The 27536-nt window shown below is 41.5% G+C and overlaps 5 protein-coding genes and 2 long non-coding RNA genes across 7 annotated transcripts; 3 read left to right on the top strand and 4 right to left on the bottom strand.

The window, feature by feature from the left end:
• The first annotated feature begins 3310 nt into the window (after positions 1-3310).
• On the top strand, positions 3311-4102 carry LOC133737204 (B3 domain-containing protein Os03g0184500-like). The gene is made up of 5 exons (XM_062164812.1): positions 3311-3355; positions 3426-3457; positions 3552-3723; positions 3819-3935; positions 4079-4102. The coding sequence occupies exons 1-5, from the start codon at positions 3311-3313 to the stop codon at positions 4100-4102; spliced, it is 390 nt and encodes a 129-aa protein (XP_062020796.1).
• A 216-nt stretch (positions 4103-4318) lies between these two features.
• On the top strand, positions 4319-5422 carry LOC133739498 (uncharacterized). Its single transcript, XR_009860661.1, has 4 exons — positions 4319-4479; positions 4558-4644; positions 4896-5179; positions 5285-5422. It is a non-coding gene; the product is annotated as an uncharacterized LOC133739498 (long non-coding RNA).
• A 51-nt stretch (positions 5423-5473) lies between these two features.
• Positions 5474-14083, bottom strand: LOC133739497 (uncharacterized). Its single transcript, XM_062167277.1, has 2 exons — positions 13945-14083; positions 5474-6855 (listed from the first exon to the last, which is right to left on the bottom strand). Exons 1-2 carry the CDS (start codon positions 14081-14083, stop codon positions 6137-6139), a joined length of 858 nt encoding a protein of 285 aa, XP_062023261.1. The 3' UTR covers positions 5474-6136.
• On the bottom strand, positions 5630-6115 carry LOC133737203 (uncharacterized). The gene has a single exon (XM_062164811.1). It carries the CDS (start codon positions 6113-6115, stop codon positions 5630-5632), a length of 486 nt encoding a protein of 161 aa, XP_062020795.1.
• Positions 14084-15746: 1663 nt separating the features above from the next.
• LOC133737202 (uncharacterized) lies at positions 15747-16448 on the bottom strand. Its single transcript, XM_062164810.1, has one exon. The coding sequence runs from the start codon at positions 16446-16448 to the stop codon at positions 15747-15749; it is 702 nt and encodes a 233-aa protein (XP_062020794.1).
• A 1707-nt stretch (positions 16449-18155) lies between these two features.
• On the top strand, positions 18156-19168 carry LOC133737201 (B3 domain-containing protein Os01g0234100-like). The gene is made up of 2 exons (XM_062164809.1): positions 18156-18357; positions 18468-19168. The coding sequence occupies exons 1-2, from the start codon at positions 18276-18278 to the stop codon at positions 19166-19168; spliced, it is 783 nt and encodes a 260-aa protein (XP_062020793.1). The 5' UTR covers positions 18156-18275.
• Positions 19169-24854: 5686 nt separating this feature from the next.
• LOC133741093 (uncharacterized) lies at positions 24855-27286 on the bottom strand. The gene is made up of 2 exons (XR_009861599.1): positions 27034-27286; positions 24855-26245 (listed from the first exon to the last, which is right to left on the bottom strand). It is a non-coding gene; the product is annotated as an uncharacterized LOC133741093 (long non-coding RNA).
• Between the last annotated feature and the right edge of the window lie 250 nt (positions 27287-27536).

Here is a 27536-nt window from a genome sequence, read left to right as displayed (position 1 = left end):
AAACGGGAACTTTTAGAAAAGTTTACCTTGAAAATTGGCCGGGAAATTTGACAGGAAAAGTCACTGTAGATGGCCGGAAAAAGGTCACCGGAGGTCGCCGGAAACTGGTGGCCGGAGTTAGGCAGGGCTGCTGCAGGGGTTGTGCGGAGCTGCTGCGGGGCTGTGCGGAGGCTGTGCAGGGCTGGCAGGCAGATGCTCGGCAGGTGCTGCGCAGGGGTTGTGCGGAGCTCTCGGCAGATGTCGACAGGGGCAGGCACAGGGGTGTGCAGGGCTTTCGGCAACTGTCGACAGGGGCAGGCACAGGGGTGCGCCGGGCTCTCGGCAGCTGTCGGCAGTACTCGGCAGGACTCGGCAGGAGGCTTGCAGGGGCTGTCGGCAGGTGCGCGTTGGGCTTCTCGGCAGATGCTTGCAGGGCTGTCGACAGAAGCTCGGCAGCACTTGGCAGATCTCGGCAGGGGCGTGCAGGGACCTCGGCAGGACTCGGTAGGACTCGGCAGGTGCTTGCAGGGGGCAGGGGCCGGTCCGGTTTTTCCGACGGCCGGTTCAGGGGCTTTCCGGCCGGTTCCGGTGGTTCCGCCGCCGGTTCCGGTGGTTCCGCCGCCGGTTCTGGGTTCCTTGAGGCTAGGGCTTCAATATGTGGGGTGGTGGATGTTGGAATTTGAGGGCTACGAAATTAGGGTTTTCAGGGTTAGGGTTTCGTGCTGATAACGTGTTGTAGAGAAACTGAAACTGAGAGAGAGAAATTCGCTGTGTATTCTCATTGATAATAGGGGCCTCTTTATATAGAGGATTACAATGCATAGAATCTCAATCGTACAAGGAAAGTAATCATACATTGAATAGGAATCTAGATCCTTCTAATTTAACCCTATTACCACTAGGTCAAGTAACCTAGAGTTTGGGCCAAACACAAATAGAGATATCCTTAAACACTAGCAAATATTATGGAGTTTGATTGACGTTATTGTTGGTATTACATTCACTTTAGGTTTTTATCAGTACTTAATTTTAGGTGTTTACATTAATGTCATTATTATCATACAATGATGAATTTTTGTTATGTTTCTTCCTATATATAGAAGCTAGTGAATTCATTCGTCATTTTTTCTTTGGGTGGAGACCTTTCACAAAGTTGCATATGATTTCAAAGGATGATTTCAAAGGATGATTTCAAACGACCTATTCATGAGGTTTATTTCATCATTTTCTTATGGGTTAGAGACTTTCTTTCAAATAGGTATATATATCATATTCGTAATTCAAATTACCTATTCATCAGATTTATTTAGTATAATATCTTTGTTAATCTTTTGATTTTGTGTAAAGCTTGAATTGGATGGATTTTTAGTAATTAGAAATTTCAATTTATGAATCTGGTACAAAACTTAGTTTCATTCCTTCAAAATAGAATCGTTGTTTCTAATTACCTGATACTTAGATTGCTTTAATATGTAATACCTATGATTTAGATGTTTGTTTTTGTAGTTTTAAATTATTTGTGTCACTCTATATCATAGGTTGTTTATTCCATAACCTATAGTATTGACAATTAATATACCTATATTTTGGATATATGTATTTAAATCCTAATAGAGTTTTACCTTTGAAATAGATCTATGAAGGTAATTTGCAATTGTATAAGGAATCACAACATGCAGGGCACTAGTAGTTGGGAGATTTATGAAGACTACATTGCAAAGTGCTAGTCGAGATGACGGATGAAGTGTTATAATGTTCTTTATATTAGGTTCGAAAATGTAAAGTTTATATTTCAATTGTAAAAACAAATTTAAAATTGTTTATTTCAATATTGGATGAACATCATTTATGGTTGTACTCATTATCCCTATTTCAATAAATTTTTAGGTTTATTCCTTCAAAAAGAATGTGTATTTAAATTATCTTGATATTAGAAATAAACTTCTTAATATTGTAAAGTTCAATTTCAATTGTAAAACAATGAATGATAATAATGAGTTTGCTAAATTATAGTGCAAAAACTCTTGCACATTCAAAATTATTCAATGTGCCAAAATTAAGGGATAATTATATATTAAGCAAACTCTACAGTTACACATAACTATTATGTGGTCATTGACCACCTCATAGAATCAGGCACCTATGTGGAGAAAAATGTAGGGGCGGAAAAAAAAAATCTTAAAGCAATCAATCTACATCAAGTACATTTTACATGGGCTAATTACATTAACTTGACCATTTTAGAAAATTAATGAATATGGAATGATTGTATAACTACACCTATTAGAACGGATAAGCAGAATAACATACCTTAATGAGAGGATGTTTAATCATGTCGAGAAAGAGAAATATTTATATAATAGGAATATAACAGAATCTGATGATACACAATAGCAAATATATAGAACATTAACGGTTAAACACATTAACAGAATCTGATGATACATCGGAAAGGAAGAAATATAGGATAATTAAGGCAATTAATCGTTTCAAATAAGAGAAAAATCAAGGATTAAATTGATTGTATTAAATTCTAAATATTTAAATTCAAAAAATAGTCAACAACTATATTTGAGGAATATTTTATTTATTCAATCAGAAGGGCAAAAAAGTCAAACTAAAAAATGTGAAAAATGTTAATTATAGATTTAAAACCTATAAGGAATGTTCAATTATGTGAATTGGGTGTAGATTAAAAGAAAATATAGGGATGAGTTTTTCTTAATAAGAGCTTTGTTTTTTGGGTTTTTATCTAATTTTCTCTTTTTTGATTACATATCGGTATCTAATCTCGACCGTTCAGTTTTTAAATCTCATATATCAATTTTGTAAATTTTCAACCAGATGATCGTTAATGTGTTTATAATTGTGATTTATCATTTTAAACATAAACGGTTGAGATTAGACAGATTCAGTTCGTTCATTAGTTTGATTTAGTTCGGTACCTTAACAATTATCAATTTAGTTGAAAATTTACAAAATTGATCTATTCATAAAGACCTAAGAACTGAACATTCGAGATGCCTATGTGACCAAGAAGTTGGTCTAATAAGTGATCCCTTACAATTATTAGAAAAATAGATCTCTCACTAAACGGACCTTACGGACCCTGCTTTTGTATAAATGTGCTTTACTAGGTAACATTTAGTTGTTGAACAAATGCATGCCTTTTATAGCAACCATAGACTTCTTGCAAATCACAAATTTTGATCTGTATGTTCATTGTTTGTAAATTCCAAAATATGTAAGAAAATGGGACCTTGTTCCACATTATGGGGTCCAGAACTGTATATTTGATCCTTAAAGATAACCCCAAGTGGAAATCGTTGCGATGAACTTGCCAGGAGTACCTGATTACCTTCAGTGTTTGTTGATGGTAGTTTCTTTTCTTCGCAAATCGATTCAAGCTGAATTAACTGAATTTTTATACAAATTCTGAAATACAGGTGATCAATGTTGGTTCAGTGAAGTCTGATAGGTCAGTCATTTAATTAAATTACGTTATGTTTCTCCCAAGTCATATTATGCCGGAAAGTAACAATAACAATTGATCATCAATCCTTTACCAACAGTAGCGAACAAAAGAAATTTAAGAGAGCCACAGAAGAAAGTTTATATGAGACTTCTGAAGCTCAGTTTTCTGTTCTCGAAAGAGCAAATGAGGTTGCAGCAAACCTAGATCCTCAGTTTCCTAGCATGGTCAAAGTTATGTTGCCATCACATGTCTCAGGAGGATTCTGGCTTGTAAGTTGGACTCACGCTGTTAACAGTATTACATGGAGGCTAGGGAAGGACTAGTATGATGATACATTTTAATGTGCTTAACTTTTGGTTGGCAGGGTCTTTTTAAAACATTCTGCATTAAGCATTTGCCAAAGCAAGACACAATGTTTGTTTTAGAAGATGAAAATGGCGAGAAGTTCGAAACGAAGTATCTTGTCAAAAAGAGTAGTCAAGTAACAATTAGACATTCCCTTGTACCGTTAAGCCAATGCACACAGATCCTACACTTTTCATTGACAAAAGAGTAGTCAAGTAACAATTAGACATTCCAAATGAACCAGAAGCACTATACTCATGTTTGTTCCCCTTACATTAGAAGGAGATTGAATCCTTAATCTAGCCTAATCCTATCCCTATTTCTCATCCTCACTCACCACCTAGACTGACCTCAAGGGATTTTAAAACCCATATTCATTTCAGAAAAAAAAAAACCCATGTAATTAATCAAAAATAACTTAACGATTTAGGATTTTTTTTTTTTTTTTAGGGGGTTGAGGGTTCGAGTACACTTGTTTGCTTGGAAGTTGAAATACCCCATATATGTGGGAGAGGGAGACTAGTGCTTGTTCAGAAAAGGAAAAACCAGTGCTCAACATGAATGTGGAGGACCAATGCTTCGAGCATTTCTCAGACCAAGACGAAGAAGACGACGATTTTACCATTTTGCAAATTTCTTCTCTCCGTATACCACAATTTCACCCTTCATTCTCTCCATCGGTCTCTCTCGTTGTTTCTTCTCTCTCTGTGAATATACGTTTTGTAAACGCTCAATGGTAGTTTGTTCATGAATAGCAGGTAGAGCAGAGGAAGCTATTGGAGACCCAGAAAAAGGTGTTCAAGACTCGGACAAGTCCTTTTAGTCCAACCCATGACACCCAACGAGTGAGTCACAGCGCTTTTCACAACACCCTTGTTCACTTAATTAGTCCTTCTAGTCTTCGTTTTTGCTCTACTTGGATCATATGGGAAAGTGGGAAACCCAGAAATTGTTCAAGCCAAAGAAATTTTGATGATAATATTATGTTCAATCAAACTGTGTATTCTGCTGTGTGTCATGGCGCTTATATCCTAGTTATTTTGATGGTAGTTTTATTAATTAAAAGAATTGAATGTAGTTTTGTGATTTTTGACAGAAAGTTCCTGGTGACCATCAGAAGCCTCAAGAGTAGGGTGTATTCACCAAAATGTTTAGTTAATTAGCTTATATACTTTGGTGCTAGAAGTATTGAGTTTGATGCATTTGATTGATTGATTGCCTAGCTGTAAACGGAAGAGAACCATGTTCGAGAATGTTGACAATCCTGAAGATTCTTCAGTCAAAATCCAAGTTGAAGAGATCAAAGCAAAAATAGGAGTGGAATGCCCCATCTTTGTGAAGGCTATGCAGCCATCAAATGTTGCCAGTGGCTTTTTGTTGGTAATTGAGTCTAAATTAAAAGCATTTTAGCAAGTTTAGAAGCATCAGACTTGGAGTGCTAGATAAACATGATTGAAGCTTTGCACTTAATTTTACTATTGACAGGCATTGCCTAAGCAATTCTGCCATTCGCATTTGCCATCCCATGATGCAACAATAATTTTAGAAGATGAAACCGGGGAGAAATACAGAACAAAGTTTATTGTGCAAAAGGACAAGAGCATACTGAGTAGTGGATGGAGAAGGTTTTGCTTTGCTAACAAGTTAGTTGTCGGTGATGTTTTAATATTCCATTTTTTTTTTTTTTGGGTCAGAAGATCATAATTGATTAAGCCACGAGGGCAAGAGGAAGTACAAGAAGTAGACAACACTACAGGGAAAACAGAGGAAACTAGAAAGAACAACACAGGAAAGAGTTCCCAGCAAAAGAAGACACATAACAAGTCCAACCTAACAGTCAAGAGAAGAAGGGGGACCAGGCAGGCCATCATTCCTCAAGATAGAGAGAAGAGAGGTCGGGGGCCTGTTGGCCCAATCCTGGGAGCACAACCTCAGTTTTGCTAGCTTCGCCGCTGCGTCTGCAACACGGTTAGCTTCTCGTGAGATCCAGTTCCACTTAATCCCTCTGAAGAGAGGTTGGAGATGAGCCACCATAGCAATCATCGGGGAGATCCTCCAGTTGGGATTCACAGAGGGGTCCTCCATGGCCGAAATTACCTCCTGACAATCACCTTCCAAAATAATCTGTTGCAGCTTCAAGTGTGCTGCTAGTTGCAGGCCTTTAACAACAGCAGCTGCTTCTGCTTCAATTGCAGAATTGAACTTTTCATGGATGCTCGCCCCCGCTATAGAGAAACCCATGTGGTTCCTTATAATGACCCCTATCCCACTATTAAGGGATTCACTATCCCAAGCTCCATCGACATTTACTTTCATAGAAGGGTAGGTGGGGGGATGCTAGGCAAGATTCCGGCCTGGTGGAGAAGAAACAGAGGGTGCATTCCCTTCCAACTTGGATGCCTCTACCCATTCCGAGAAGCAACGTCTGGAGTTCTCAATGACAAACGAGGGGTTGGGAGTTACCTGTCTCAACACAATCTCACACCTGTGCTTCCAAATCTCCCACAAGTGGACACAAACTAACTGGACAAACTCATCAGCGCCATCAGTCAGAGAGAGACCCTTCTTTTGGATCCCAAGAAGCCAAGCCTCCAAGGAGGTGATGCTCTGTTTCTCCGGAATATAGCTCAGGGGACTTCCAAACCAAACATTGGCTGTCCACGGGCATAGCAGAAGGGAGTGCTCTGGAGTTTCCGGGAATTCACCACAGATGGGACATAGAGGAGTATTGGTTATCCTATGTTTGTAGACATTCTGGGCGGTGGGGAGAGCATCAGAGACTGCTCTCCAGAGAAAGTTGGAGATCTTTGGGATGTTTCTTGGGTTCCAGATCAATCTCCAGATGCTTCGATCAACCCGGTGAGATGAGGAGGGCTTACTGGCCTTCTTAAGCTTGGACGAATCAACCAACCTGTGATAACCACTTTTAATAGAGTAAGTCCCATTCTTTGTATGGGGCCATACCAGGATGTCATCAACTGCAGGTCTTCCAATAGGAATTGCTTTGATGGCTCTTATATCCTTTGGTTCAAGGAAAGGCTCAAGATGCCCAATATGTAAGATCAAATATGGACATAACACATATCATCATAAAGTAATTGATGATTAGCTTAATATCAATCCTAGTTTAACATGGATACAAACAGTAAATCAATACTAGTGACTTAATGAAGTAGTGTATCAATTCATTAAGGATAGTAATCCATTGCTTAGTCGACAAGAAATGCTATAAGTTGTGATACATTAGGAATCTAATAGTGAAACCTAAACCGACAAGGAATGCTTTAATGGGAAGCTTCTTGAGGTTTAAGTCTCATATATATATACAGATGAATTGGTCCCTGATTACAACCACGACTATTGCATAAGTTCTGTCCATTGAGAAGCAAGTTGGTAAGTAACAGAAGACCATATTCAGTGATCGTGTTTAGCAGCTGCATAAGATGGAATCCATGACAGTAATTGCAGAAGGTAAGCCTTGATCTTTTTATGATTGTTGTGCATATGTTGTGAGCATGTAACTATGGTTTTACAATTGGTATCAGAGCATAGGCTCACAAATATGAAAAATCGTTTTAGGGTTTTGCAAAACGAACATAAAATTTTTAAGGGTTTTTTGCTTTACGGCTCAAGTAACTGATCAGGTTACTGACCGAGTCACTGGTCATGTAACTGATCAGGTACCTAACCAAGTAAGTAACTGACCAGGTAACTGACCAAATAACTGGTCAGGTACTTGATCAAGGTAAGTTACTTAAGTCGACTGCTGCATCTGGTTAATTATAAAATTCACGCTTCCGCTATGATTTTTTTTTTTTAGCAGCAAATTGGGGAAAAAGCAAAAACACGTTTTTCTGTGAAAATTGTTTTCGATTCATAGCATGATAATTAAGTTTTGATTGTGCCCAAGAACCCTAGTTGCATTCCCGGCGTGCGTTAGGCTAGAGTAGATGGTGACCGGATGAAATTTACAATTTCTTGATTGTTCTGTGGTTTCTTGGAATCGAAAGAATTTAGATTGTGCTTGAATATGCATGATGAATTGATTGATGATATGGTATTGTATCTGTGATTGTGTAAAATTGTATGAAGAACAGAAATCTCCCAGATTTTGTTTACACGTTAAAGTTGACAGATACAAGAGCTTAATTTTCTTACAAGGATGAATCTGGATAGAATGTAAAGTAAAAGAGCTCATATGTTTTGTGGTTTTCTGTTGGCATAAGTGATTATGATGCACAAAGCATCCTTCATTGATGTTGGCAGAAAACATTGATCAGGTACGTGTAACTGGTCAAGTAACTGACCAAGCAACTGACCAAGTAACTGTACCTGATCGAGTAACAAAACTGAAATTGTGTTTTGTGTTTTAAAACTATGCTTCAGTTTTATCTTCCAAAGAAGTGGTTAAGTATGGTTTTAGAATACAAAACAGCAGTATGCATGCTTGATGAAAATAAATACGGATACTTAGAAATTTTTCTTCTGTCTAAAGATGTGGATAAATTTCTTTGGATAACTTGTTTTCATTGAACATGGCATATTGATAAAGAACTCCAGGATATTAAGTTTCTGCTCAAAAGTGATGCTTAATATTGTTTTTGTTATGGACTGACATGAATGCAAGTATGGTTGTTTAGGTTTTCTGTATGTTCTTGTTTTGGTTACTTAAAGCTAAATAAAACACAGAAAACTTAAACATATTTTCTTTACAAACTGAGAACTCACTCGAATTTTTGTTTTGCTCCTTAGGTAACTCTTACATGAACTTGAACAGTGTCTTGATGTTAACTGGAACCAACTATAGAGCTTGGCTAGACTCTGTGGAAAATTATATGGGAATGCATGAGAACATAGACTACTGCTTTACTGAGAATAAGCCTGAAGAGTTAAATGAAAAGAGCACCAAGAAAGATACTGACCTTTACAAGAAGTGGCATAGATCCAATAGAATGGCTAAGAACCTCATCAGAACATCTATGTCTAAGACTGTCAGGGGAAGTATAGAAGAGCCTGAGCTAGCATCAGATTTTCTGGAACTCATAGGTGCTAAGTTTAAAGAAAGTGAAAAAGCAGAAGCAGCTAGGCTGACTAAGGAGTTTCATGATTTGAAGTACATGGGTTCAGGGGGAGTTAGAGAGCATATTATGAAGATGATCAATATAAATGGCAGACTCAGGGAACTCTTAATGGGGGTTAGGGATGAGCAAGTAGTGCATTATGCACTACATTCCTTGCCTAACAGTTTTAGTCATCTTAGGACCAGTTACAACTCTCAAAAGGGAAACTGGACTCTAGATGAACTTATATCCATCTGTGTGGATGAGGAATCTAGGATCAAGGAAGAAAAGGAACCTGCTACAACCATTAACCTCATTGAGAAGCCTAAAAGGAAAAAGCCCCAGAACAAGCTCAAGCCTACCAAAGCCATAACTAAGAGTTCAACAGCTGCAGTGGCCAAGGAAAACAGGTCATTCAAGTTCAAGTGCTACTTTTGCAAAAGAGTAGGACACATGAAAAAGGACTGCACTGGCTATAAGAATTGGTTAGCCAAAAAGGGTAAGATTTTTTCTAATACAGTTTTTTCCTTAGAAATTAATCTTATAAATGTTGAACCACAGTCTTGGTGGATAGATTCAGGCTCACCTATTCATATTACTAATTCTTTGCAGGGATTCATAAGGAGGAGAATCCCAAAAAGTGATGAAGTGAACCTGTGTGTAGGCAACGGCATGAGAGTGGCAGTCAAGGCTATTGGAACCTTAAAGCTCGATTTAGGATTAGGAAAATTATTAGTTCTGGACAATGTTTTTTATGTACCTTCCATGAGAAGGAATTTGGTTTCAGTTTCTCTTTTAGTAAAATCTGGTTGTAGACTTGTTATGGATAGTAATGGAATTCTTATTTCTAAAAATTCTGTTCAAATTGGTTCTGGTGTTATTATGAATGATTATTTACAGTTAAATTGTTCAATGGCTCAACAAGAAATTTTACTTGTTGAAAATAACACCAACAGTACTAGCACTTTAACAGGTGTTAAAAGAACCAAACTAAATGAAAAGTCTGCATTTTTATGGCATAGAAGACTCGGCCATGTTTCAAAAGAGAGATTGAAAATTTTGGTGAAAAACAACATCCTAAATGAACTTGATTTTTCTGATCTAACAGACTGTGTTGAATGCTTTAAGGGAAAAATAACTAATACTAGAAAGAAGACTGCATATAGAAGCCAAAATTTATTAGAACTCATACACACCGATATATGTGGACCATTTAGGCATCAAACTATCTGTGGGAATGTGTATTTTATCACATTTATTGATGACTTTTCTAGATACAGTTATATTTATCTACTTTCAGAAAAGGCACAAGCATTGAAAGCCTTTAAAATCTTTAAGTCTGAGGTAGAAAATCAACTAGAAAAGAAAATCAAAACAGTGAGATCAGATAGAGGGGGTGAGTTCTATGGCAAGTACACTGAATCCGGCCAACAAAAGGGTCCATTTGCCTTGTTTTTGCAAGACAATGGAATTAAAGCTCAATATACAACACCCTATAACCCACAACAGAATGGTGTTGCAGAGAGAAAGAATAGGACCCTTTTGAACATGGTTAGATGCATGATGTGTACAACTGGTTTGCCAAAATTTTTGTGGGGTGAGGCTTTAAAAACTGCAAATTATATTTGCAACAGAACACCTAGCAAAGCAATAGAAAAGACTGCTTTTGAGCTTTGGTGTGGCAGAAAACCTAGTCTTCATCACTGCCATGTTTGGGGATGTCATGCAGAAGCTAGGATTTATAATCCAAGCTTGAATAAACTTGATCCTAAGACAGTTAGTTGCTATTTTATAGGTTATCCAGATAAATCTAAAGGCTATAAATTATATTCTGCTCATCATTCACCTAGAATTTTTGAAACACATCAAGTAAAGTTTCTAAGTGAAAAAGTTCACAATACAAACCTTGAGGATTTAACCTCAGATTTTGAGGAAATTGTGTCGGATGAGAATATAAGTGTTGTATTGCCTTTAGAACAAGATGTAACTGATCGAGTCACTGGTCGAGTAACTGACCACGTAACTGTCCCTGATCAAGTAACCGGTCATGTAACTGGTCATATCACTGACCATGTAACTGACCAAGTAACTGTACCTGGTCATGTAACTGACCATGTAACTAGTCAAGTACCTATCACTGGTCAAGTCACTGACCAAGTAACTGTCGCTGGACAAGTAACTGACCATGTCACTGGTCAAGTAACTAACCAAGTAACTGTCACTGGTCAAGTAATTGACCCTGTAACTGATCAAGTCCCTGTCAACCCTCAGCCTAGAAGATCACAGAGAGCAAGAAAACCAACTTATGGGGAGGAAGATAGTGACTACATTGTTTATCTGCAAGAAGCAGAAATTGAAATGGACTGTGCAGAGGACAATGATCCAACTACATTTAACCAGGCTATTGAAAGTAATGAATCTCACTAATGGCAGCTAGCAATGGAAGCAGAAATTGATTCCATGAGCCAAAATGCAGTTTGGGAATTAGTTGAACCTGACCCTAATCAGAAACCTATAGGTTGTAAATGGGTTTTCAAAACCAAAAGAGATGCAAATGGCAATGTAGAGAGACATAAAGCAAGATTAGTTGCCAAGGGTTTTACACAGAAGGAGGGCATTGATTTTACTGAGACTTTTTCTCCAGTTTCTACAAAAGACTCGTTTAGGATAATCATGGCTTTAGTAGCTCATTTTGATATGGAGCTGCACCAAATGGATGTTAAAACAGCCTTCTTGAATGGTGAACTAGATGAAGTGATTTATATGAGGCAGCCAGAAGGTTTTGTGCAAGCTGGAAGTGAAAACTTAGTATGCAGGTTAAGAAAATCAATTTATGGCCTAAAACAAGCTTCTAGACAGTGGTACAAGAAATTTGATTCTGTGATTTCTACTTTTGGATTTACAGAGAATCTTGTTGATGAGTGTGTTTACTTGAAGACAATTGGGAACAATTTTATTTTCCTAGTACTCTATGTCGATGATATACTTTTGGCTAGCAGTAATTTTAAACTGCTTAAAGACACCAAGAGCTTTCTGTCAAAGAATTTTGACATGAAAGACTTAGGAGAAGCATCCTATGTACTAGGCATTGAGATTAAAAGAGATAGAGCACAGAGACTACTTGGTTTGTCTCAACAGAATTATATCACCAAAGTTTTGAAGAGATTTGGTATGGAGAAGTGTGCAGCTGGAGAAGTCCCCATGTCCAAGGGTGATAAACTAACCAAGAAGCAAAGTTCCAAAAGTGATGTTGAGAAAGAAAATATGGAGTCAAAGCCTTATGCTAGACTTGTAGGAAGTCTCATGTATGCACAAGTCTGCACTAGGCCAGACTTGTCTTTTGCAGTAGGGATTTTATCGAGATTCCAGTCTAATCCAGGCCATGAACATTGGGTAGCTGGGAAGAAAGTGTTGAGGTACCTGCAGAAAACAAAGAATCACATGCTAGTTTATAGGCAAGTGGAGGATCTGAAACTCGTTGGATTTTCAGATTCTGATTTCGCAGGGAACTATCCAGACTCCAAGAAGTCAACTTGTGGATATGTGTACATGCTAGCAGGAGGTGCAGTTGCTTGGAAAACCATGAAGCAAACACTAGTTTCAACCTCCACCATGCAAGCTGAATTTATTGCAGTATATGAAACTGTGTGTGAAGGACTTTCGATCAGGAATTTCTTGATGCAGACCAAAGTGTTAAGTCACATTGTGGCAGACACACTTGTGATTTATTGTGATAATGAAGCAGCAGTTTTCTTTAGCAAGAACAGTAAAAGGTCAAATAATTCTAAACACATTGATTTAAAGTATTACAGTGTTAGAGAAAGGGTTAAGCATGGTGAGATAGCTGTTTTGAGCATTGACACGAATTCGCAGCTAGCAGACCCCTTCACCAAGGCCTTGTCAGTAGCAGCATTCCAGAAACATACAGCCAGCATTGGAGTTTTAGCTAATCTAGATGCTTAGGTTCAGTATAGAGTTAATCCAGTTGGAGCAATTTAAATTTCTAAGGTTTTTGAGTTCTTGTATTTTTTTAGTTGTGATCTTTTGACTTTATTTATCACAACTTATTTGTAATGACAGATTTTATTATTAATAAATTTTGAGGTATTTTCAGATTCTGGTTATTGCTGCAGTTTTTGTTGAATGTTCTGAAAATTATCGATTTTGTGTTTAAAGTTATACTTGCTATCAGATGGCTTAAATCATGTGAAGCATGATGTTAAGGTTCAAGCAATATTTTTAAGCCATCAGTGTTCAGTGAATTTGCTTGAGTTTCTGGTTTTAGAAACATAAAGTAGGACCTAATATATGTTTACTTGTTGATACACATTAACATATATTGTATCACTTCTGGTTGAACATATGTAGATTGCAGAAGCTTGTGTTAGTGGTTTTGAAACTCTGCATTTTTGCTAAAATCAATGCCCTCCTTCTATGTATACTGTTTCTTGCTCTACATAAGTAACTGTGATCTGACCATGTTGGAATGGATTTTCGATTTGAGTTTGTTATCTGGCGCGCACTTCAGTAAGTTAAGTAGGTTTTGATGTTCTCTGGTGCAAATCATCGAGCATGATATGTGTGAGTCCAAGGGGGAGATTGTAAGATCAAATATGGACATAACACATATCATCATAAAGTAATTGATGATTAGCTTAATATCAATCCTAGTTTAACATGGATACAAACAGTAAATCAATACTAGTGACTTAATGAAGTAGTGTATCAATTCATTAAGGATAGTAATCCATTGCTTAGTCGACAAGAAAGGCTATAAGTTGTGATACATTAGGAATCTAATAGTGAAACCTAAACCGACAAGGAATGCTTTAATGGGAAGCTTCTTGAGGTTTAAGTCTCATATATATATACAGATGAATTGGTCCCTGATTACAACCACGACTATTGCATAAGTTCTGTCCATTGAGAAGCAAGTTGGTAAGTAACAGAAGACCATATTCAGTGATCGTGTTTAGCAGCTGCATAAGATGGAATCCATGACAATAATTGCAGAAGGTAAGCCTTGATCTTTTTTTGATTGTTGTGCATATGTTGTGAGCATGTAACTATGGTTTTACACAATATTCCAACATCTGTTCTCATTGACCAAATCAGCTACCAAGAGAGGAGTGAAGCGATTTGAGGTGTCGATTGGTTTAATCAGGCCCCCATTTTGATTCGGAACCCACCTGTCATTCCACACATCCACAGTTCTCGCTCCCATTGTTAATCTGCCAAAAGGCGTTATCAGTAATGGTGTCCCGACCTGCCAGCATGCTATTCCACACCCAGGAAGGGCGTGAGCCCTTCTTAGCCTTCAAGAAACTGGACTGATCAAAATATATACCTTGCTTTGACAATTCTGCACCAAAGAGAATTAGGATTTCTAATCAAACGCCAACATTGTTTGGCTAGCAGGGCCTTGTTGTAAACTTGAAGATCTTTAAAGCCAATGCCTCCATCAGCCTTTCTTTTGCACAAAATATCCCAAGCCTTCCAGTGGGTCTTTTGATGCGAATCAGAAAATCCCCACCAAAAGTTTGAAATGTCTGAATTAATTGCACGACAGAGGGTGGCAGGCATGAGAAAGATGGCCATTGGGTAGGCCGGGACAGCCAATGCTACTGCTTTGATAAGAACTTCTCTTCCAGCTTGTGAGAGGACGTTGGCCTTCCAACCATCAAGTTTCTGCCGGATTCTTTCTCTAATGTATGCCAGCGCCTTGCGTTTCGAGTTACCCCAGAGGGTTGGGAGGCCCAAATAGACCCCAGGATCATCCGAGAAGGGTATCTTTAGCGTGTTAGCTATCTCAGATTTATACTCCAAAGGCGTATTGGCAGAGAAGAAGATGGATGATTTGTCAAAATTTATGGATTGACCCGAAGCCAGGCAATAGGCATCCAGAATTTTACTCAAGTGCAAGCAATTTCTCGGATTGGCCTTCAGAAAAAATAGAGCATCATCCGCAAACAGCAGATGAGACAGGCTTGGACAATTTCTACTCAATTTCACCCCCTGTAACTGATTTCTTGTAATGGCCGCGGCTACATTCCTTGAAAGGGGGTCCCCCTGCCTCAGTCCTCTTGAGGGTTGGAAAAGCGGTCCCTGCTTGCCGTTGATTAGGAGAGAAAAGGAGACCGAGGAAACCACACTCATAATCAACTTAACCCATCCTGCATCAAAGTCAAAACGGAGAAGGGAAGCCTCCAAAAAATCCCACTCAACTCGGTCGTAAGCTTTATTCATGTCAAGCTTTAAGGCTAGCTCATGGTCCAACTTCAACTTTTTCAGCTTTAGGTAATGGTAGGCCTCGTGGGCAATAATCAGATTATCTTGAATTTGCCTTCCAGGAACAAAGGCATTTTGGGTCTCAGAAATCAGCTGAGGCAGAAAGGCCTTGAGTCTATTTGCAAGGAGTTTTGAGATGATCTTCACCGAGTTGTTACATAGGCTTATGGGACGGTACTGGTTCATTTTCTCCGGATGGGGACCTTGGGGATAAGGATGATATTGGTACGGTTTAGGGAGGCCACCTCCAAGGTTCCATTTTGGAAGCAAGAGACAGCCCTGTTAATATTGTCTCCTACAATGGACCAAAACTTGCTATAGAAGTGACCAGTAAACCCGTCCGGACCAGGGGCCTTGAAAGAGCCCAGCTGCTTTACTGCCTTCAAAATTTCATCCGGAGAAAAGGGTCTTGTAAGACTTAAATTTTGATCGGCCGAAACCTGTCCCTCCACCGCATCCAAGATGTTTCCCCAATTTCTAGGGCCCGATGATGAGTAGAGCTTGCCAAAGAAACTAGAAAAGGCTTCCTTGATCTGGTGCTCCCCGCTTATCCAAACATCCGTATCTACACAAAGGCTATTAATTCGGTTCCTCTGTCTTCAAAATAAGGTGGAGAGGTGAAAGAACCGGGTGTTTCTATCTCCGTTTAGAAGCCAGTTGATCCTTGCTCTCTGCTTCCAGTAACTCTCTTCCAGTCTCCAAGTATCATGTAACTTTGAGATCAACTCAACTTCCCTGTGTCTTGATGCAACCGAGATTAGGCCCTCTTGAACTTTACTAAGCTCCAGAGTGAGCTTTTCTATAGCAGGTTTGTTGTTTGGAAACTTCGCTCTGCTCCATTTCACCAGGCTTCTTCTACACGCATCCAAATTATCGGTCCAACCCATGGAAGGATCCCCCCGTATCTCTGTGTCCCAGTTTGCTTTAATCACCTCCTCACACTCAGGGTCATCACTCCAAGACGCCTCAAACCGGAATTGCTTCGGGGCCTTGGTAATGCGAGGCTGGGCGTAAACGACCAATGGGCAGTGATCCGAGCCGATTCTTGGTTCATGGTAGACCAAAGAATCAGGCCAAGAGCATAACCACTTTGCGTTCCCCACCACCCTGTCCAATCTTTCACGAATGACCTCAGAGGCTTCTTCTCTCTTGTTTTCCCACGTGAATCTAGGGCCAGTGAACTTCAATTCGAGTAGAGCATTACGGTCCAGAAAATCCTTCAAGTAACGGACCCTATTCCAATGCCAGGGGATTCCTCCCTCTTTCTCATCATTAGATACGATCTCATTAAAATCACCCATACAGATCCATGGGATATCAGCAGACACATTAAGGCAAGAGAGGGAGGACCAAAATTGCTCTTTTTCCCCATGGTAGGGGGGCCCGTAAAAACATGTAACTCGTATGGAAGTTCCCAAATTTGAAAAATGGATCAAAGTATCAATTAAGTTTCTGCTTTTGGAAATTACCTCGACACTGACCTCTGGACGCCACCACAAAGCCAAGCCGCCAGCAGAAGTTTGTGAAGGGTCCACAGTGATACCTTTATAGTACCTCAAACGACGCCTCAACTTATTGATTCTGTAGCTGGACTGTTTCGTTTCACACAAAAAGACCACGGACGGAGAATGAGAGCGTAAGAGCTCCCCAAGGGTCTGGACTGTCAAGGCTCGTCCCAGGCCTCGACATTTCCAGGTCAATAGTTGACTCATTGATCCCGTGTGGCTGTTGGCCAGCCACCACCGCCATGAGTTGAAACAGAAACCTCCGAATCAGGAATAAATTTTTGGGGATCACATCCAAGCTCCTCCGAATCCTCCAAAAGTTCCACACGTATCTCATGAAATTCCCCCAAATTGAGATCTGTATTTGGGAGATAGCCATAATTCCTCTTCTCTGATCTTCTGGAACCTCCCGTTGGTATCTTTCCACCAGTACGGTCCTCCCTCTCAAGCTGTTTACCTCCTCGTTTGCCTCCCCTGCCAAACCTACCTTTGCCCTTAGATCTACCCTTTCCCTTTGGGTCCACACGGCTAGACGTGTCAGGCTCCACGTGAGGAATTTCGAAGGAGGAAAGAAGCTTTGTTTTGGACTGCCTGAACGAGGTACAAGGGTTGATCTGAGAATTGGGTTTTTTCTTTGGGGATGAGTTGGGAGACTTTGGGGTATGGACTGGATGAGCGAAGGTAAGGGGGGACTTGTGGGATCACGTGGATTTGGTTTTGGGTTTGGCCAGCTAGAGGGAGGATGTTTCTTAACCAAATCAGCACCTACAGGGAGAGCTGGGGTGATGGGCTGGCCTAATGAAGAGCCCACAATGGCTGAAAGGGTCTCATGAGAGACTGAGGGGGGTAACATGGGCTTGGGGGGGGGGGGGTGGGCCAAATGAAATTGGGAATCCAGTGGAATAGTAGACTGAGAGGGGTGGGGCTGCTCACATGATTTACTGGCTTTCTTGGTCCATTCGACATGTGTCTTCGTGGTGGTGACCGCCACCTTCAACCAATGAGGACGAGGAAAAGGGGTTACCGTGGTTTTCGGAAAGGGAATCTAGCTTCCTGTGTCAGGGAGCAAAGAGCAGGCTGGGATGTGCTCCATCATGGGGAGGCAAACAAATTCTGAAATTGGGTCAGAGCTTTCTGCCTCAGCTGACATGGGGGCCAGATCCAGGGACCTGTCATTTTCATTCGACGATGTCTCATAGGAATGGCCTTGGGGTCTGCAGCTAGGGCCAGCCTGTACACCATACGGTGAAATGACACCTTGATACATGTGTCTTTTGGTCTGGGGTTTCCTTCGGCTAACCCTCGCCGAACGATCTAGCCAGGATTGGCGCTTGACTGCCAGGGATCTTCTCTTCATCCACGGCCCATACCAAATTTTACAAGGTATGCCATTTCTTTGTTTAAAATTTTACAAGACTTTCTTGGTAAAACCCCCAAATTTAGTCGGACATATTTGATTAGCCTTACTGTCCACTTTAGTTGGTTTTCATAATTTGTGAGGATGAAAGCTTATTTTGATACCTTTGAATGTGGTGTGTCAATCTGATTTCTTGATATGTATATCCTGTGCAGTTCTAGTTTTTAGTTGATTGTTCTCTGTACACACTGTTACAGGTGTACATAATGGGAACACATAGTTTAGCTGAAGTGGAAGCGGCTTTCAGCCTCTTGAAGTTCGGTTACTGCACCAAACAAACAGCTTTTGGTACTCTCTCTATTTTACTTTGCTCCTACATAATTTTTTTATTATCTCTTAATCACTGCATGAGAGAACCTGGAAATTCTAATATGATGATATGATGAAAAATTATGCAGAGGAAATACGTCCAATGCCTCTTCCAAAAGATGTCTGTCAAGTTCATATTGGTGAGAAGACAAGTTTGACATTAGATTCTAATGCTGCACTGATAGATGAGGAGTACAATGAAGAATTTGGCTTCAACATTTTAGAAGATATTGGACTTCCAATACCAACTACTGATTTTGGTGATGTTGAAAATACCGAGGATTTTACCATTCTCGTGAATGGCGTGAGTATAAATTCTTGTCTCTCTGAAGAGATCAGAAATAGGTATTATGATCTATGCTGCTCACAAAGGTCATTTCTGCACAACCATCTCCTCAAAAGTATTAATGGTAAGTTAGCTGCTGAAATAATAACCGAAACGATTAACATTGCTAATGCCATTAGAGCTTGCAGGCTTTCCACCGCCCACAGTGCTTATGTATTGTGGGAAAAGACTTTAGATGCCTTTGAGATTTTGGGTATTAATGTTGGATTCTTACGTGCTCAGCTGAAGCGGCTTCTGAGCCTTTCTTTCAGGACCAAACAGGCTCTGATAAGGAAATCAAAGGAGGCTAAACTTGAGCAAGCTTGTGCAAAGGACAAGGTGATAACTCTTGAATCCAAGTATTGGAAATGGAAAGAGAGGGTGGTAAGTGTTGATGCTAAGATAGAGGCTCTAAAGGAAGTTGCAGAGAGGCGTGAACTTTTCTTCCAGGAAGAGGCTGTTTGATGCAGAATGGATGGCAGTCCAATTGGAAGAGCAGTTTGATCGTGTGAAAGGAGGAAAACGAAAAGTGACTAGTAGACACGCGATTGCACAGTGTCTGATTGGGGCGTGCCATAGCTTTCCGGAAAAGGAATCGCGCTAGAAAGCAAACTCGTCGCTATGTGTCACGGGCCGAACTTTGCAATGCGCAAAGCGGACCGTGCGGCACTTGCTAGCAAGCAAGTCAGCCAAGTGAGTACCTTGCAAGGAACAATGAAAGCCACACGATATTAAAATAGTGCTAGTGACAAGCAAGAACACAATTATATGAATGTTGGGGCAACCACGAAGAACAATGAATAATCGAAAGGAAAGATCAAAGAGCAATCTCACGGGGCACAGATGATTGAATAATTCCTCTTTTATTGATGGTAAGACGGTAAGGGAGGCAAAAGTACATGTGCTTACCTATACTAGTTCCGTAGTCCAAACTATGCCGACTAGGAACCCCTCCCTATAGAGCATATCGGCCTTACATGAACCTGGCAGGAGGAAACATGAAAAAGGCCGAGGAGACTAATTGTTAAATAAAATAAATTACATAATTTGTAAATTACCAAAACAACCCTAGCACGTAAGCAAACCAACCAAAGGCTTAACTAATGACCCTGGACAAGGTTGCTTGCGGCATTACAAGTGCGGCCCCTAACATCCTCCCCCACTTAAGCTGTCGGCGCTCTCGACGACTGCCTTGATCTTGAAGTCTTCAATCTTCTGCTGGAACTTCTTCTTCAGGACGTCAGCATTCTCCCAACTGGTTTCTTCATCTCCCAGACCTTTCCACTTGACCAGGAACTGCTGGCATGGGCGCCTTGACACTCGGATCACTCTCTCTGCTAGGATCTCCTCCACTTCTTTCGGCTTTGGTGGTCTGATGTCGACGTGCTCCCGAACAGGCTGGTTGCGTGCTTGATCTTCACAGTCTGGCTGGTGCGGCTTGAGGTTGCTGACGTGGAAGACGGGGTGAACTCTCATCCAGGCGGGAATATCGACTTTGTAGGAGCACTTCCCCACTTTAGCAATGATGGGGAGCGGTCCTTCATACTTCCTGAATAGTCGTTTGTCTCTGGAGCGCAGGAACCTGAGTTGTTCCGGAAGCAGCTTGACAAGGACCATGTCCCCTGCCTGAAACTCCCTGGGCTTGCGGCCTTGATCTGCCCACTTCTTCATTCTCCCCGCCGCTTTCTCTAGATAGGCTTCAGCGATCTCGGCATTAGTCTTCCACTCTTTTGTGAAGTTGAAAGCACGCGGATTCGCCCCTTTGTAGACTTCTTGCACCGTATGCGGCAAGAGAGGCTGTTGGCCAGTGACAATTTCAAAAGCACTCTTGTTGGTGGATGAGCTCTTCTTCGAGTTGAAACAAAATTGTGCAACATCGAGCAATTGCGCCCAATTCTGTTGGTTGGCATGAACGAAATGGCGCAAGTACTCCTCCAACATCCCGTTGAACCTTTCTGTTTGCCCATCAGTCTGTGGGTGATAACTTGAAGATATGTTGAGCTCAGACCCGAGCAACTTGAATAGCTCGGTCCAGAATGTTCCCGTGAACCTAGTGTCTCGATCGCTGACTATGTTCTGAGGCACACCCCAATACTTTACAACATGCTTGAAGAAGAGGCTTGCTGTGTCTTCCGCCGAACAGTACTTTGGGGTTGGCACAAAGGTGGCATACTTTGAAAACCTGTCAACCACAACCAGGATGCCTGATAAGTCTCCCACCTTCGGGAGGTTAGTAATAAAGTCAAGGGAGACACTCTCCCACGGGCGAGTAGGAATAGACAGTGGTTCCAACAGCCCTGGAGTCTTTTGGCGCTCAATCTTGTCTTGCTGGCATGTCAGGCAAGTCTTGGTGTATTCCGTGACATCGTCTCGCATCTGGGGCCAGTAGTACCCCTGCTTGAGGAGTGCATGGGTCCTCTGCCATCCAGGGTGACCTGCCCACAGGGTGTCGTGACACTCCCTCATAAGCATTCTTCGCAGTCCGTCAGCTCGCGGAACAAACACTCGTCCTCCTTTGGCCATCAATATGCCATCCTCCATCCAAAACCGACGGCTCTTCCCTTCCTTCACCATTTTCATGAGGGATTGCGCCACGGAATCCTTCTCCAGACTCTCCTTGATACGTTGCTTGATGTCTGTGGCAATGATGCTGCTCGACAAAGTGGCCAACACCTTGAGGGTGGCAAGGTCAGCCTTGCGACTTAGAGCATCAGCAACTTGGTTTGTGTGCCCAGCCTTGTGTTCGAAATGGAAGTCGAACTCAGCGAGAAACTCTTGCCATCGAGCTTGCTTTGGAGTTAACTTCGGCTGGGTCAGGAAGTGGCTGACGGCTGAATTGTCTGTCTTCACAAGGAACTTTGACCCCAACATATAGTGTCGCCACATCCTCAAACAGTGAATTACGGCTAGCAACTCCTTCTCCTGAGCCGCGTACCTCCTCTCAGCTTCCGAGAGTTTATGACTTTCATACGCAACAGGGTGCCCTTGTTGCAGCAGGACTCCTCCTAAGGCGAAGTCAGAAGCATCTGTCTGGACTTCAAATGGCTGGTTCAGGTCGGGTAAGGCAAGACCGGATCTTCCATCACGGCCTTCTTCAAATCTTGAAAGGCCTTCTCACAATTACTACTCCAGTCCCATGTCACTCATTTCTTCAAGAGTTCAGTTAAGGGGGTCGTCTTCTTTGAGTAATTCTCAATGAAACGTCTGTAGTAATTGGCCAGCCCAAGAAAAGAACGTAGCTCTTTCACATTCTTGGGGTTTCTCCACTCCTTTATGGCTTCTACTTTCTCCATATCCATCCGGATTTGACCCCTTTCAATAATGTGACCTAAAAACTTGATGGTCACTTGCGCGAAGGAGCACTTTTCGCGCTTGACATACAATTGGTTGTCCCGCAACCGTTGGAACACCAACTTCAAGTGCTCTACGTGTTCTTCTAGGGTAGAGCTGTACACCACTATGTCATCCAGGTACACTACCACGAACTTATCTAAGTACTCGTGGAAGACTTGGTTCATCAAAGTGCAGAATATGGCTGGCGCATTGGTCAACCCGAACGGCATCACCAGAAACTCAAAGGCGCCATAACGGGTGACGCACGTTGTCTTGGGTTCATCTCCTTCTGCAATGCGAACTTGATAGTACCCCGAGCGGAGGTCTAGCTTTGTGAAATATTTGGCACCACTGAGTTGGTCAAACAGATCTGCAATCAGAGGGATCGGGTACTTGTTGCGCACCGTGACTTTGTTGAGAGCCCGATAGTCCACACACAGTCTCCAACTTCCATCGTGCTTCCTTTGAAACAGCACAGGTGCACCAAAGGGGGCTTTAGATGGCCTAATGAATCCCGCATTGAGCAGGTCTTCGAGCTGCTTTCGAAGTTCCGCCAGTTTTGGGGGCGCCATTCTGTAAGGTGCCTTTGTAGGTGGTTTGGCCCCCGGAAGCAGTTCGATCTCATAGTCCACACTCCTCCTTGGAGGTAATTCTTTGGGAAGTTCAGGAGGCATCACATCTACAAAGCTCTCCAGTACCCCTTCAATCTCCTTCGGAATCACTTCTCCTTTAGTCTCATCCTTTATCAAAGGAACTGCTACATAGGTAGGCTCATGACGCTTCATGCCTTTCTTGAACTGGAGGGCGGACAAGAGACGGGGTTCACTTGGTTGCTCAATTCTTGCCGGAACCACACACGGCCTTTCTCCCATAATAAGTAAGTGTTGGGCACTAGGAATGGGAATAGCTTTGTTCGCCAACAAGAACTCCATCCCCAATATGACATCAAAGTCGTCCATCTGGACAACTACGAGGTCAGTCTTTCCTTGCCAGTGACCCAACTTGAGTGATACCCCTCGAGATAGTCCAGTTGTAGGTGAGGCCTTAGAGTTCACAGCTTTCGTGCGGCCAACATCCTTCTCCAACTTCAGCCCCAACCTCCGTGCTTCAGGTTCTGACACAAAGTTGTGAGTGGCCCCTGTGTCAACCATCACGCTCTTGGCTACCTTTCCATTAATACTACCATCTATGAACATCAAGCCTTTAGCCTGGGACTTCTTAGGTGATTGTGGTCGCTTCTCCACCGCACCCAAGAATCTTAGAGCTCCCATGTGACCAGGTTCCTCCTCTGGCTCTTGCTGATCTTCCATTTCTTTCGAGTGAATATGAGCCTGTAGGGCAGAGAGGGCGGTCTTATGAGGGCACTCATTCACTCTATGCGGTCCTCTGCATAAGAAGCATGCTAGTGGCTTTAGAGCATAGCCTGAGGGATTAAAGGGTCGAGGGGTGAAGACCCCTGTCGAGGCAACAGGCTTGGACGTTGCCGTGTCCCTCGTATTCACTACTCTCCTGTCCCCTCCTCCTGAGTTGGAAAACTTGGACTCCGCTCCCCCACTTCTACTCGGTCCAGGCCTTACATTTCTGTTGACATTCACATTCGAAAACTGCTGAGTCTTCTTAGTAGAGTTCTCTTCGAATGTGTAGTCCGTCAACCTTTCAGCAGCAGCCTGTGCGGAGGCCAAATCTTGGACTCTCTGCCGCTGAAGTTCGGTCCTCGCCCATGGCTTTAAGCCTTCCAGGAAATAAAACAGCCGATCCTTCTCTGACATGTCCGGGATGTCAAGCATGAGCACCGAGAACTTGTTTACAAAGTCTCGGATGTTGTTGGTGTGCTTGAGCTCCCTTAGCTGCCTTCTAGCAATGTACTCTACATTCTCGGGGAAGAATTGAGCTTTGAGCTCCTTCTTAAGATCCTCCCAGGTGTCAATGGTGCATACCCCTCTTTGTATGTCATTATACTTGGTCCTCCACCATAGTTTAGCATCTCCTGACAAATACATTGTCGCCATGTTCACCTTCACCTCTTCCGAGTCTGGCTTCACTGCTCGGAAGTATTGCTCCATATCAAATAAGTAATTCTCAAGCTCCTTGGCATCTCGCGCCCCTCCAAAAGCTTGAGGTTCTGGTATCTTTACCTTCCTGTAGTCCGTCACAGGTTGGTTTCCCATCGCACGGATGGTTAGGTTGAGCTTGGTATTCATCTCCACCAGCTCGTTTCTAAAAGCATCAATGGTGACTCAGACATCTTCTGCCATATTGTCCACAGCCACCTGGAGTGTGTCAAGGGCATCACTGATCGCCCCCATTTGCTCGTTCGGAACAGGAGCTTCTTCCTAATTTCTCTCCCTTCCACTACCTCGAGCATTCCAATTTTCAAGGGCCACAACTCGGTCCTTCAGGCTCTCCACCTCTATCATCCGCGCCGCCAACTCATCTAGGTCGACGCGGTCCAACACATTTGTGATATCAATCAACCTATCCGGCACTCCCGCAAGTTCTCAGAGTTGTTGGTCATACCAATCGAATCTTTGTTGGTTTGTCATCTTCCCCGACATCGTAGTGAGCTTCTTGAGCCGAGTTGGCTCTGATACCAACTGTCACGGGCCGAACTTTGCAATGCACAAAGCGGACCGTGCGGCACTTGCTAGCAAGCAAGTCAGCCAAGTGAGTACCTTGCAAGGAACAATGAAAGCCACACGATATTAAAATAGTGCTAGTGACAAGCAAGAACACAATTATATGAATGTTGGGGCAACCACGAAGAACAATGAATAATCGAAAGGAAAGATCAAAGAACAATCTCACGGGGCACAGATGATTGAATAATTCCTCTTTTATTGATGGTAAGACGGTAAGGGAGGCAAAAGTACATGTGCTTACCTATACTAGTTTCGTAGTCCAAACTATGCCGACTAGGAACCCCTCCCTATAGAGCATATCGGCCTTACATGAACCTGACAGGAGGAAACATGAAAAAGGCCGAGGAGACTAATTGCTAAATAAAATAAATTACATAATTTGTAAATTACCAAAACAACCCTAGCACGCAAGCAAACCAACCAAAGGCTTAACTAATGACCCTGGACAAGGTTGCTTGCGGCATTACAAGTGCGGCCCCTAACACTATGCCACGACCTGTGGCCTTTTTCGGGCTTTCGGGGTCGTTTAGGGCCTCAAAATTGCATTTTACTGTTTTTCGTAGTTTCAGTTTCGTAGTTTGTTTTGGGCTTGTTTTATTTTTACCCGTGGGCTTTAGGGTTTCATTGTTAGTCGCCCTAGGGTTTCTTTTCTCATATATATGCAACCTTAAACGGCTGCAGAACTATCTTTTATCATATTATCAATTAAATTGAGAATTTTCTCTTTTATCTCTGGTGGACTCCAGAACCTTTGTTTTAGGTTTATTGCTTGTAAACCTAGGTGATCTTTCCGACTGCGTCAGGTGGTATCAGAGCAGGTCTTCCCTATCTCTCTTATTTACCTTGGTAGCAATGGGTGAAGTTACGAAATCAGATCTTGATGCTCTTACCGCTTCTCTGACTGCAGCGTTTACCACTGCCATCAACACCATGAACAATCAGATGAACAATCAGCTGAACAATCAGATTGGAGAAATTCGTGGACTGTTGGCAGCCTGAACAACAAGGACAAGCTGACCAAGATTACAAAGTCAAGGCTGAAATTCCCTTCTTTTCGGGCAACTTGGGTGTAGAAGATTATCTGGATTGGCAGCTTCAGGTGGATAGATTCTTTGAGATTATGGAAGTGCCTGAACACAAGCAGGTTAAGCATGTTGCCTGGAGATTGAAGAGTACTGCTACAGTTTGGTGTGTTAAATTGCAGAACACTCGAAAGAAGCAGAGGAAGCAGGGTGTTAAAACATGGTTAAGAATGAAACAACTGATGATGGAGAGATTCTTGCCAGATGATTATGAACAGATTCTGTATAGGTTGTATATTGAATGTGTCCAGGGAACTAGGACAGTGGCTGAGTACACCGCTGAGTTCTTACGCTACTCAGAGCGTAATGAACTAGGAGAAACTGAAGGCCAGAAGGTGGCTCGTTATGTCAGTGGGCTGAAGCCTCTTATTCAGGAGAAAATTGGGTTGCTGATGGTGCTAAAATAGCCTCACAATTTAACCCTATAAAATGTAGTTGTCAGTATAGGATAAGCAGGGATCGTTCAGTCCGGGGATTGTAGGGTACACCTGTACAAAAAGGTCAAGTAACAAATAAAAGAATAAAATGGGGGGTTTTGAAATTTGGTTTCTAATCTACTTAAAATAAAAATGAAACAAATAAAACTATCTACAATGATCGACTTACCTAACCTAGACCAATACCACTCGGAAATTACTAAGTGTAAAAACAGAAAATCCATTTCAACATGCTACAAAGATATGCCCATCTTAAATGCTTAGATAAGAGCCCAAATGAAAAGCCTTAGCGGATCAATCCATTTATTTAATTCATTCTAATGTGGTCTTGGATCAGGTTAGTCCTTACCAAGCCCAATACTTCTAATTTTCGAAAACACTTAGCGTAATTCTCTTAACTAGTAGTAGTATTTAACCCTCGAATCAACTCACACGTGCAAATTAACCATTACACATAGAATTTAACACGTAATTTCTAGAATAGTTTAACCATTGAACATGGTTTTTACCACTTTTTAGAACTAATTGCTACTTGTTTAACTTAGCGCCTTAACAAATAACAATTACTCTTGGTAAATTAAGCAAACACACAAGAACTCTCACCGTTATTCTAGCATGCAAACTAATTAACCTAACTCTTGAAAATTACCTAAACATGTAAAAGGGCACAAGATTGTAACATGCATCATAAAAGAATTATCAAAATCAACTCAATAATAAACTGAAAATCTCAAAAATATTAATAAAAATATTCTAAAAATTTCATGTCTCCAATTACACAACTCACAAATCCAAACACAAAAAACCGAAACAAAAATTGTAAGTAGAGTCATAGTTACATTTTGAAGCCTTTTCCTCAGCGGCTTGGCAACAAGGTGATGAACTCGTCTCTACTATGGTGGTGGAGCGTCCTTGACTTAGCGCCTAAGAGCTTCGTGGATTGATGGATGGATGATAGTCACGGTCTTGTAGGTGATGGAAGTTTGAGGAGTGAATTGGGTAGAGTCTTGGAATAGTTTTTGGCTAGGAAGTGATAACTAAGGAAAATGAAGAGGAAAATGGTGAGACAAAGAAGATGAAATGGATGAAGGAATGTGTATTTGTCCTAATGAGGGGATGTGTATTTATAGGCTGAAAATGATAAATGGAGGGTGAAGATGAAAAGAAATGAAGGGCTAGATTTGATAGACAAATGTGTAGACATCAATTGTTGACTTAGCCTACCAAAAATGACTTAGAAATAGTCAAAAAGTTTTCCCACATGTGATAAATGGGACATAAATTTTATCTCCACAAAATGTTCCGATTTTGACTATGACTTCTTCATAACAAATGTTTCTCC

Source organism: Rosa rugosa, chromosome 3 (genome assembly GCF_958449725.1).
Source record: "Rosa rugosa chromosome 3, drRosRugo1.1, whole genome shotgun sequence".
Lineage (NCBI taxonomy): Eukaryota > Viridiplantae > Streptophyta > Magnoliopsida > Rosales > Rosaceae > Rosa > Rosa rugosa.
The sequence above is the reverse complement of the archived record's forward strand: the minus strand, read 5'-3'. Positions and strand labels throughout refer to the sequence as shown.

Excerpts from the sequence above, each read along its gene's own strand:
- LOC133737204 (XM_062164812.1), top strand. The coding sequence starts at position 3,311 with ATGAACTTGCCAGGAGTACCTGATTACCTTCAGTGTTTGTTGATG. Across the intron at positions 3,356-3,425 it reads ACCTTCAGTGTTTGTTGATG|GTGATCAATGTTGGTTCAGT; the intron begins GTAGTTTCTTTT and ends TCTGAAATACAG. Across the intron at positions 3,458-3,551 it reads GGTTCAGTGAAGTCTGATAG|TAGCGAACAAAAGAAATTTA; the intron begins GTCAGTCATTTA and ends CTTTACCAACAG.
- LOC133737203 (XM_062164811.1), bottom strand. The coding sequence starts at position 6,115 with ATGAAAGTAAATGTCGATGGAGCTTGGGATAGTGAATCCCTTAATAGT.
- LOC133739497 (XM_062167277.1), bottom strand. The coding sequence starts at position 14,083 with ATGGGAGCGAGAACTGTGGATGTGTGGAATGACAGGTGGGTTCCGAAT. Across the intron at positions 6,856-13,944 it reads CAATGAGAACAGATGTTGGA|ATATTGGGCATCTTGAGCCT; the intron begins ATATTGTGTAAA and ends ATTTGATCTTAC.
- LOC133737202 (XM_062164810.1), bottom strand. The coding sequence starts at position 16,448 with ATGGGTGATTTTAATGAGATCGTATCTAATGATGAGAAAGAGGGAGGA.
- LOC133737201 (XM_062164809.1), top strand. The coding sequence starts at position 18,276 with ATGGGAACACATAGTTTAGCTGAAGTGGAAGCGGCTTTCAGCCTCTTG. Across the intron at positions 18,358-18,467 it reads CACCAAACAAACAGCTTTTG|AGGAAATACGTCCAATGCCT; the intron begins GTACTCTCTCTA and ends AAAATTATGCAG.